Source organism: Herpailurus yagouaroundi, unplaced genomic scaffold (assembly GCF_014898765.1).
Source record: "Herpailurus yagouaroundi ecotype Mexico unplaced genomic scaffold, PumYag 210, whole genome shotgun sequence".
NCBI classification, from domain to species: domain Eukaryota; kingdom Metazoa; phylum Chordata; class Mammalia; order Carnivora; family Felidae; genus Herpailurus; species Herpailurus yagouaroundi.
Window position 1 is genome coordinate 25,358,925 of NW_024412441.1, and position 11,123 is coordinate 25,370,047.

At 46.1% G+C, this 11,123-nt stretch overlaps 1 protein-coding gene across 3 annotated transcripts in view; it reads left to right on the plus strand.

The window, feature by feature from the left end:
* NCK2 (NCK adaptor protein 2) overlaps positions 1-10,234 on the plus strand; it is a 74,669-nt gene extending 64,435 nt beyond the window's left edge. For all 3 annotated transcript variants that reach the window (XM_040454133.1, XM_040454132.1, XM_040454134.1), the window contains one exon: positions 9,129-10,234. In XM_040454133.1, the coding sequence (XP_040310067.1) occupies positions 9,129-9,323 (195 nt within the window). In that variant the 3' untranslated portion in view covers positions 9,324-10,234. The remainder of the gene's footprint in view (positions 1-9,128) is intronic.
* The last annotated feature ends 889 nt before the right edge of the window (positions 10,235-11,123 follow it).

Sequence of the window (11,123 nt, forward strand, 5' to 3'; positions counted from 1 at the left end):
AAATAAGGATTAAATCTTGAGGAAAGGAGAGGAATATTTGACCAGGGCATCTGTTTTATAAAAATGCAAAGTGCTTTTCAGCAAGTATTTCAAACAGTGGATATCAAGCTGATGAACCTGTAGAAACAGTACCAAAGAGGGTGTGTTCTTTAGTTTTCTTTTCTAAAAGTGATTGCTTGTGAGCAGAAATTGCAAAGAGGTGACATGTGAGAATTACCTAAAGAAATGAATAATGGAAGAGATGGTCAGAATTGGAAATTTGTAAGTCAGTACATTTATTTATTTTTTTAATGTTTATTTATTCTTGAGAGAGAGAGTGAGACAGAGTGTGAGCAGGGGAGGGGCAGAGAGCAAAGGAGACACAGAATCCCAAGTGGGCTCCAGGCTCTGAGCTCAGCTGTCAGCACAGAGCCTGACGCGAGGCTCAAACCACGAACTGGGAGAACATGACCTGAGCCAAAGTTGGACGCCCAACCGACTGAGGCATCCAGGGGCCCCAAAGTCAGTACAGTTATTGAACATCTACTCTGATCCCAGTGTGGACATGTGGAGTGAAATCAAGTTCTCATCCTTAGAGGGATTATATTCAAATAGGGGACCTAAAACCTAAGCAAAAACAATGATAACATATTAATAAAAGCCCAGAGAGAGGTTGATTTTCTACCAGTCTATTAATTGTCCTTATATTCCACTTGGAAGATGACTTCCTGAAAAAAAAAGTGAGGGGTAAAATGAATTGCTTATCCCAAATGATAATTCTGCAGAATCTCTGGTTCAAAAGCTTTGAGAATAGAAAAATCTTTCCTTCAAGGAACAGTCAGAAGGAGAGAACAAGAAGACATGGTCTGATGTTATAATATTTGAAAAGTTAGCATGGCGTTCAGCCAAGAAAAATGGAACCAAGTAAGTATAGTGTTTGGAGAAGGAAAGGGAAGAAAATGTGGATAATGGGAGGAATCTCAAAGATGGGAATTGAAAGGGGGTAGGGGGGACGTTGGGAATTGAGGGCAGATGTTTCAGAATTGAAAAGAAAGTATAAGACTGTATCTAGTTAGATTTTAGTGCAGCCAAAGAAAGTTTAACAAACATGGTAGCTGTGATGGCTTAAAAAGATGTCCACAAATTCTTGATTGCCTCCCCTTTGGGAGGAACTGCACTTAATGACTCACTTCTAATGAGCAGAATGTGGTAGAAGTGATGTTAGGTGATTTCCAAGACTGGGTTGTAAAAGACATTGTGGCTTTGCTCTTTCTCAGATCTCTTGATCTTGAGGGAGTCAGCTGTCAGGTTGTGAAGAGACTCAAGGGCTCCTGACTGGTACATGCGAGCAAACCTGGTTCTTGGAAGCAGCTCCTGAATCCCTAGTTAAGTCTTTAGATGATGTCTTGACTATAGCCCAATAGGAGTTGAGTGGTTCCAGCTCAAGTTTTAAGGCACTTCCAAATTCGTGAGCCACGGAAATTGCAAGTATAAACGTTCACCGTATTTAAGCCATTGAATTTGGGGGCGATTTGTTACACAGCCAATAGACAAGTAATATGGTACTCCAGGTAGAAAACAAGACTATAAGAAAGGCGACAGTACAAAAATGACAAAATTCAAGAGACACGGCTTTACCATTCGTTGCTCAAAGAAGGAGCAAACAAGTAGCTGTCACGTTGGTAATGTTTATTTTTCCTCTGCTGGAAATCAGGAGACCTCAAAGATACTTGGTGGCAGGTAGTTCAGCGGCTACCTATTGAGTGCTTACGTATCGGATCTGGTTTTTTCTCTAGCATCCGTAAAAATGAACTAGAAATGAGCCTTTTGGTTCAAGGTGCTTGGAGCGTAGTAAGAGAGACAGATGTAAACAAGGATGACCACGTGATCACGAGTGAAGTAAAATGTGATTCTTCTGGGTTGCCTGGGTGGCTCAGCCAGTTAAGTGTTGACTTCAGCTCAGGTCATGATCTCACGGTTTGTGAGCTCAACCCCCACGTTGGGCTCTGTGCTGACAGCTCAGAGCCTGGAGCCTGCTTTGGATTCTGTGTCTCCCTCTCTCCCTCCCCCTCCCCCTCAGAGCTCACGCTCTATCTCTCTCTCAAAAATAAATATTAAAAAAATTTTTTTTTGCGGGGGCGGGGGGCGCTTGAGTGGCTCAGTTGGTTAAGCATCTGACTTCGGCTCAGGTCACGATCGCGAGGTTCGTGAGATCGAGCCCCGCGTCGGGCTCTGTGCTGACAGCTCAGAGCCTGGAGCCTGCTTCGGATTCGGTGTCTCCCTCTCTCTCTGCCCCTCCCCTGCTCATGCGCGTGCGCTCTCTCTCTCTCTCTGTCAAAAATAAACATTGAAAAAAATTTTTTTAATTTTTTTTTAATGTGATGCTTCTGCAATAGAAGATAGACCTCTTCTAGTTTGTTTGGAAAGTTAAGTATTCTCTAGAGATTCTAATCGAAAGAAATCTTTTAAAAGTTGGCAAGATGCTGATTGCTGTGTTTATAAAGTTTCATAAAACAAACTTAAAGAAGAGCCCCTAAATGGCGGTGTTCGCTTAATATTTCCCCAAAGATGTTGTACTCCTGACATGACTGTAGTTTATTAAACTGTTCCAGTCTCTTCCCAGTTTCAGGAATTCTATCTGTTTTGCGGTTGAGAAAACTGAAGCAGCAAACCGTTGGGAAATTTGCCCAAGGTTGTGTTGCTAGTTGGTAAAGGAGCCAGAATATGAACCCAGGCAGCCTGGTTCCACAGCCTATAATACAACCAACTGTCCTCCTTCTCAGTTAGTGTAACTGTACTAGAAACCTAGAGTCTGAACAAATCACGACTTGCCCAATGTCACATGACCAGTTTCTGCCTGTGTCATAGTGGACTGATTTCTTACAGACTAACACTTCTGCTGAAAACAGCTAGAAAAGCTGGACAAAACCTTGAAACAAACAAAAAGCAACCAAGAAGTAGTCTTTCAGGAGCCTATGGTGCTGGGGGCAAAAATTAGAGGTCAGGGCCACCAAGGAGTCATGGCCCCAGAAAAAAAAAAAAAAAAAAGCCAGGCCTTTAGCATGGACTCTCCAAACTACTACTCTTCTACATACTAGAAGCCCAAAGCAAACCTGAAATAAATCACACTGTCATTAATTCTCTTCCTCATTGTATTAAGGTGTTCTGTGTTACCTTCACTGAGTAGAGAAGCAAAAGCAAATAAATCTCTGGAAGACAGTATCAGCCTTGCAAACCTCGTATCAATATGCAGCATTCAAATTAAAGTACCAAAAGATAAGGCTGAATTACCAAAAACAAAGAAGGGAGAAAAAGAGAATAGAAACAGACCTACAGAAACCGAGATTTTGAATGTGTAGGTGTGGTTTTTAAGGTGAATGGATTCGTAGTTTCAGGAAATTCTGCAAGATGAATTTGAGTCGAGAATTAGAAGTAATAAACAAAAAGAGCAAAGTGAGAATTAGAAGACCAAAAAAATACAGTAATTGAAATTAACAACTTGGTAGGTTTACAGTAGATTAAACACAGCCAAAGAAGGGATTAGTAAATGGGATGATAGCTCAAAGGAATAGAAATTTTAGGTTTCTAAAACACACAAAAAAAGAGAAAAGCACAAGAGATTTTGCTATGGACCGAATGTGTGTGTGTGTGTGTGTTTCCCTTTATCTCCTGCAAAATTCACATGCTGAAGCCCAGTACCCAATGTGATGATATATACGTGGGAGGAGCCCTCATGAATGGGATTAGTGCCATGAGAAAAGAGACCCTAGAGAACTCTCTTGGCCCTTCTGCCGTTTGAAGACACCATGAGAAAATGGTTATCTATGAAGCAGGAAGCAGGCCCTTACCAGACACCAAATCTGCCAAATCTGATCTTGACTTCCTTGTCTCTAAAACTAAGAGAAGTCCATTTCTGTCTTTAAACCACCCAGCTTATGGTATTCTGTTATAGAAGGCTGAACTGAGATTTATAGGACCAACTGAAAGGTTTACCGTACACGTAACCGGTGTCCCAAAAGAGTGGATGGTGAGGAGGAGAGGTAGGCAAGAGGGGGAAGCAATATTTGAAGCAGTAAATGCCAGTGCCACATGACTAGTGGTTAGCCGGGCCAGGTCTAGCTTCAGATTTATCGTCTTCAAAACATACTTCATTATGACACATAGCACCCAGAAAATGTCATTTAAGAAGTATGTGTTTAACCCAGGTCAAGGTCAGGAAATAGGACACTGCTGGTACTCCAGAAGCTCCTGCCCACCCCCATAGTAGCTTCCTGATTGCACCACGCCTCCCACTAGAGATAACTGCTTACCTTTGATTTTATGATAATCATTTTCATCATTGGTTAAACCTACGTGTATATCCCTAAACAGTCCATTTTAGCTTTGCCTGCTTTTCAATCCTGTGAATGGTATCATACGGCAGCTATTGTTTTCTCATTTTCTTCTCTTGGTCCGTACTGTATGAGATTTATTTAGTCCACGTTGATACGTTATGGGACCTGGTCTGGATCACCTGGCGGAAGAACCAAGTGGCACTTGGAGATCTCAGAAGGCAGGAGGTTTATGTTACACCAGCGGGCTCAGAGGAGATCACTCTCCAGAGGTCTGGGCCCCGAGTGTAATCAGAGGGAACAATTTGTAGCCTGTTACTTCTTCATCCTGCATTAATAGTAATTTGGCACGTGAAGCAAGCAGGGCAGGAAGAAGAACCCGGAAGTGGAGTCTTCGGTGGGGGACTGGAAATTTCTCCATCAGTCCTATTGGGCATCTTATAACAGATTTTTCCCTATTAGATCTATTTCATTGTTTGGTGAAGTATATACCTCATCTATGTGTCCATTTTCCTGTTGGTGGAGATGAAGAGTGTTTGTACTTCAACGTCAGTATGAGTAATGCTGCTCGGACGTTCCTAAACCTGTAGCCTAGTACACATGTGCACGCTTCTCTAGAGCACTTCTCTAGAACACCTCCCCGCAGTGGAAGTGCGGCGTTCTTAAGAATGCCTGCACTCAACTTCTCCATGATGCAAAAACGGCAGCGCCGGCTCCTACCCCCACCAACCATGAAGACTTCCCAAGTCTGGCCCACTTCCCACCTCACAATCACTGCGACACATTGGCCTCCCGAGGAGGGACACTCAACAGGCTTCCGCTCTTGGGCCCCGTCATGGAAAGCTTGTTTACTACCTCATGGGGGCCTGTGCCTTCCGATCGGTAACACCCCAAAACAAAAACGTGTGTGGAGAGAGAATGCGGGGCTGGAGTCTGTTTGGGTCCTCTTTTCTCAGCGTAGGTATTCACACAAAACCCTGTTAAGGTTCTTTGACAAGCTTTAAGTGAGGGTCCAGAGCACAGCACTACTGGTTGAGGGGAGCGTGGCATGGTTCTTTTCACCCAAGTCTGCCAAGTCGTTCCAGAAAACCAGCCTGGAAGGACTGTGGAAATGTGGACAAGACTGGTGGCACTGCCTTCCCAGGGGTCCTCCCCTGCCTCATGAGCTTTCTCTAGAGGCAGAGTTGTTTTGACTCTGGAGCCTCTCCATCTCTGTCGGGCCCAGGGAATTGGCCCAAACTGAGGAAAGGAGATGTTAGAGCATTCTCCCCACCTGTGTCCCAGTGTTTCATCGAGGCAGTTTTGCGCAGCAAAGTCTGGAGCAGGGCCGGACCCCTTAATTTTTTTTTTTTTAATGTTTATTTATTTTTGAGAAAAACAGAGCACGAGCAGGGGAAGGGCAGAGAGAGGGAGACACAGAATCCAAAGCAGGCTCCAGGCTCTGGGCTGTCAGCACCGAGCCTGCTGTGGTACTCGAACTCACAAACGGCGAGATAGTGACCTGAGCCGAAGTCGGTTGTTCAGCCAACTGAGCCACCCAGGCGCCCTGAGGCCGGACTCCTTAGAATCAGGAAGGCATCCACAGCCTGGAGGTGAGGTTGGCCATTGGAGCTCCCTCCTTCGAGGGGCTACTTAGCCCATCAGTCATGTTCATATCTTTTTCTCATGGCTCTGAACATCTGAGAGCGCTGCTGGTAGTTGGCCCAGATCTCATTTCTGTTCTCAAACTGTCTCCGCATCCCCTGGACGGCTCAATGAAACACAGATGGCTAGGCCCCACCCTGGAGTCTCTGAGGCAGCAGGTCTGGGGCGAGGCCTGAGAATTTGCTTTTTCTGGCTGATTCCCAGGTGACACTGCCACCGTTACTGGTCTCGGGAGCACACCTTGAGAGCCACTGGTCTAGCTCCCCTTCAGGCTTCATTTAGTGCTGGTTGTGAGAACATGTAACTGCGTTTTAGTTCGTAGATTGGAAATTCTACTCAGGATGCAATTGAGAATGCCCCAAATGTTCGGCATTCCTGCTTGACATAAACTTGGTTCATTCTGTGTCCTCAACTTTAAGCTTAGTTAGTTTCTGCTCAAGAGCCCATGAAATTAACAATTACCTTCTCTGCTGCATCAGTTTTACTGGCGTTAACACACGCATACACATGACGCGCCATGATGTTACATTAAGGAGCTTAAATTAGAAGCAAATCTCCCTGGTCAGAAAGTCATCTGGTCATTTGGCTTAATGAAAATTGGGTCTGTCATGTACTGACCCTGACTCATGTACCGCCTCCACGACGATGCTGCTCTGTGAATTGAGAAGTATCTATAAAACCAGTGTAGGGCCCCGCTTGTGCTAAACTGTACAGGTGAGGTGGCCTTCTGTCTTCTCCGAAAGACACAGACTCCTGTCCCAGAGTACATATATTTCAATGAAATTTACTAGAAGCTTGAAACTAAACCTTGCTTTAAGGAAAACGTGAAGCCCTCAGGAGAGGGTTGAGTGGTTCATAACTTGTATGTACTGTCGCACGCGGTTGTGGTGTCCTGATCCGCTAGGACTAATAACTTGTGACAGCCACGATGATGCCAACACCGCAGGCCTCGCTCACGCGTGGAGTACCCATCAGGCCGCACCTGCTTCACTCCGTTCTTTTTTTAGAACAGTACACAGCCACCAGCTTGGGCGATGATTCTGAGGACGCTGACGCTAGGCTGCATCTATCTAGTTCGGTCCTGCGAAACAGTCATGATTTGAGAATTATGCGGTCAAGTGATTGCTTAGAACCAACGCCGTCTTGTGCTGTTTGCTGTTTAGAATATTACGTTGATAGGGTGGGTTGACCGGATCATCTGTGACATCAGGGTTCGTGATGATTTGTTTCTAAGAGGTCTGGTGTTGGAAATGCTCTTCAAGTTCTGTGTCCTCCTCACCACCCCCGACCCTTTAGTGGCCATGATTCTGAAAATCACATGTAGCCTGAGGCTGAATCGCAGAGAACTCTTCCTGTGTCTTCCTGAAGGTTCATCCTGTTACCACTTGATGTTCCTCTGGGACATCAAGCCCTGGGATGAAGCGTGGAGATAAGATGGGGCTTTTCCCTCAAAGGTTTGTTTCTGCTTGGTCTGTTTGAGACTGAGGGATACATAAATACAAACTATGAATACAGTTGTCTCTTGATTCTTTTATGATAGCAGCTGTGACTGGTGGGTGAGCCCCGAGGTGCTTTTACAGAGTTGAATGTCCCCAGACATCCATTTCCCTGAGCTGTCATTGACTTCATGGGATTTCCACTTGTCTTGCAAGATTGGCACACTTTGTATCAAATGTTTGTAAACTCTGTGTAAGAGACAATGGCTGAGATGCTTGTTCATTTTGTGTCCGTGGGAAGGACACAAAGCTGGGTGGGTCCTCAGCAGCAAGAAGGTGCTGGGTATTGGGGAACACTGAATCCTGCTTTAGGAATTCAGTCCCCAACTGTAGTAGCCTTGGGGCGCCTGGGTGGCTCACTCGGTTAAGTGTCTTGATCCTGGCTCAGGTTGTCATCTTGCAATTCATGGGTTCGAGCCCCACATTGAGGCTCTGCTCTGGTGGTGTGTAGGCTGCTTGGGATTCTTCCTCTCCTCTCTGCCACTTACCTGCTTATGGTCTCTCTGTCTCAAAATAAATAAATGAACTTTAAAAAAAGAAAAAACGAACTGTAGTAGGCACTCACCATCTATATGGCGAAATATGGCAAAATATGGCGGTGGAGAAGACATGGTCTACCTGGCCTAATGCATAATGAAGGAATAAGACATGCGTGTACATTATTTATTACAAGTCACTAGAATGCACTCTGCTTCTGCCACTGGAAGCTATTGCTTTATGCTATGTGGCCAGACGAGGAGGAAGAACTTCTCTTGATTGAGAATGGGGAGGCTTCCCCAGGTGGAAAACCTTATAGGTGAGCCTTACAGGAATAGTTGTCCAAGGTGGGGGGACAGGACGGCTCAAAGAACAACGTGAACAGATGTGAAAATGGCACTAGGGGTGGGACATACTTTCATCTCCTTCATTTTGATCTGTAAGCAGGGGCCAGGAGACACAGCCCCGATGGGCTGTGGTGGGCAGTAGGGTTTTATTCTGAGGCCCTTGTGGGAGGCCAGCCTCCTTCCACTCCCCTCCTCAGCCTCGCCAGCTATTTAGTGCCTCACAAGAGGCAGGACCAATTTTAATAAAAATAATGGTATCTTTCTAAAAATGTATTCAAAGGTAAGCAAGGCACTGACATAATCACAAATTTAAACATTTCTCAGGAAAATTTGTGCTTAAACCATAGTACAGCCACCCCCCCCTCCCCAGGATATTACCAACCATGTTTAAAATGCAAGCCAGAGTTTTCAACTGCTCTTAAAGTATTTATTTTTAAATAGCTTAGAATTTGAACATTTTTGATGGCTTAATTTCTGATAGTCAGCAGAAAGGAAATCTCTAGCTGCTGCCTATATGCAAATCCACTTTTTACAGATTCCCAGTTTATCCCAAATAGGTTGGGAAATTTGAAAAGATGCAAGTCTCTTCAGCATCCGGTTAACACCGGTATCCTACAGGGCCTGGAGTCTCCGGTTTTCACACTAAAATCTATTTGGCACCGAAGCTGTACTAAGCAAAATGCAGTTGTGCTCGGGGTCCGGACACGTGAACCCTGGATGACCTCCGGGTCATCCTCACTGTCAGGTTTCGTAGAAGACACCGCAGGAGACCGGGCTCCTGTGCTCGCGGGTGGTGGCGATCCCCCGTCTCCTGCGTGCGGCCCACCCTGACTCGTGTTCTGTTTCCTCCCCAGCCCAGTGACTTCTCCGTGTCTCTGAAAGCATCAGGGAAGAACAAACATTTCAAGGTGCAGCTTGTGGACAATGTCTACTGCATCGGGCAGCGGCGGTTTCACACCATGGACGAGTTGGTGGAACACTACAAAAAGGCACCCATCTTCACCAGCGAGCACGGGGAGAAGCTCTACCTCGTGAGAGCGCTGCAGTGACGGCCCCTGCCACAGCCCCAGCCACCTCTGGGCCCTCGGGGCCGCACTCACCTCCCCAGAGCCGAGCGGACCGGCCCCCAGAAGCAGCCGCGCTCACGGGCCCTCCCGCAGCGGGCCCCGCTCCGTCCGGTGGTTCATCATCGTCTCTTGGCTTCCTTTGCCTCGTTCATCTTCGCGTGCAGGTCGGTTTGTTTGCCACTCGCCTCTCTCCTCTGCCACGCCGCGCCCTGCCACCCACTCTCCAGCCGCCCTCCTCCCGGCCAGGTTCAGGGGTCGGGAGGCGAGGAGGAACGTTCCTTCACTTTATTCCTGTGCAACTGAAAACAGCCTTCGGGTTGTTCACGCTGACAGAACCCCTCATGAAAAAGACATCGGGCACGGTTTGAATGCACCAAAGCTGCCGTTAATTATGTGAACTACAGTACGCTCCGAACGCGGGGTCCGCGGGCCCTGGGCTCCCTCTCCGGCCAGGCGGCACCTGCGAGGTCCCCGGTCCTGGCAGCCCTGGCTCCGTGCCCCTCGCCCCTGCATGGCTCCCAGACTGTCCAGGGAGAGTGGACGCGCTTGCGGGTAGCAGCACCAGAACCACCAGATGAGACAGTCGCGAGGAAACTCCAGTGCCTTCGGGGCTATGCTTGCAATAAAAGAAATTTCCTTGAAAGTCCGTCCGCAGAAGCCGGACCGGTGACTCCGAAAGACCGAGGTTGTGGTCATTTCCCCCCAGATGTGCCATCCGCATAGTGCTTTTTCCTCTTGCCCTTCGGCTTGTTTAAATTTCACAATTATGTATTTAATTCTCAAAGTAATATGTATCCGTAGCCATTTGTTGACACTAATACAGATGATTAAGGAAAACAGCTGATCTTTGGGGAAGGGGAGCTACCATACACTTACACACACACGCACACACACCATATATATACACACACACACACACACACACACACACACATATATACACACACACATCCATGGATGTGTGTGTGTATATATGTGTGTGTGTGTGTGTGTGTGTGTGTGTGTAAGAACTATTTGCTTTACAGGGAATTTTCCAGGGTTTACAAGAGAATATGTGATTGGTAGGTAAAAGACACACAGAATGTTTATGAAGAAATTGCATTTTTTTCTTTACATTTGAACTTCTTTATAGTTGAAATATACAGTCTTGAGATGGCACATTCCTACAACTGAAGAAGGGGTCTCGAGACCTCCTAAACTTGCATACTCAGTTTTTTGGATATTGTAATAAAAAACGTATTATGAGAAGACTATGTGTGTATTGATCTTTGGGAAAACTCAGACTCAATACGGGGAAGTAGTCGCTCTAGCATTTACTGAACACTCAGTGCCTACAGGGAAACATTTTTAGAGAGGAGGCTAATAAATTTATTATTTGTGTGTTTTCTTTTTCTACCACCACATCTTTGTATGTTGAAATAATAAATTTGAATTAGTGAAACTCTCCAAGAGAAAGCAGAATCTCAAGCCTGGTCTTAACTTTACTCTTTGGAAATTATCCGTCACACAATGTTTTCCTAAATGTTCGTCAGCCCCGCCTCTCAGCTGCAGCTTTTCTCTCTTCACCCGGGTCTTACTTTCATTTGCTCAATCGGTAAATGAATCTCGGACGGTCGCGATGTGCCAGGCACGGGAAAACGGGATTTGTGCCTTCGCGAGCTAATTACGAGTGCGTGTTCAACGCTCCATCTATGCGTCCTCACTTATTATTCCTCATTACAATCCCACGAGACGGCCCTGTTCTCATCCCCCTTACAGAGATGGAGAAAGTGAGGCATGAGG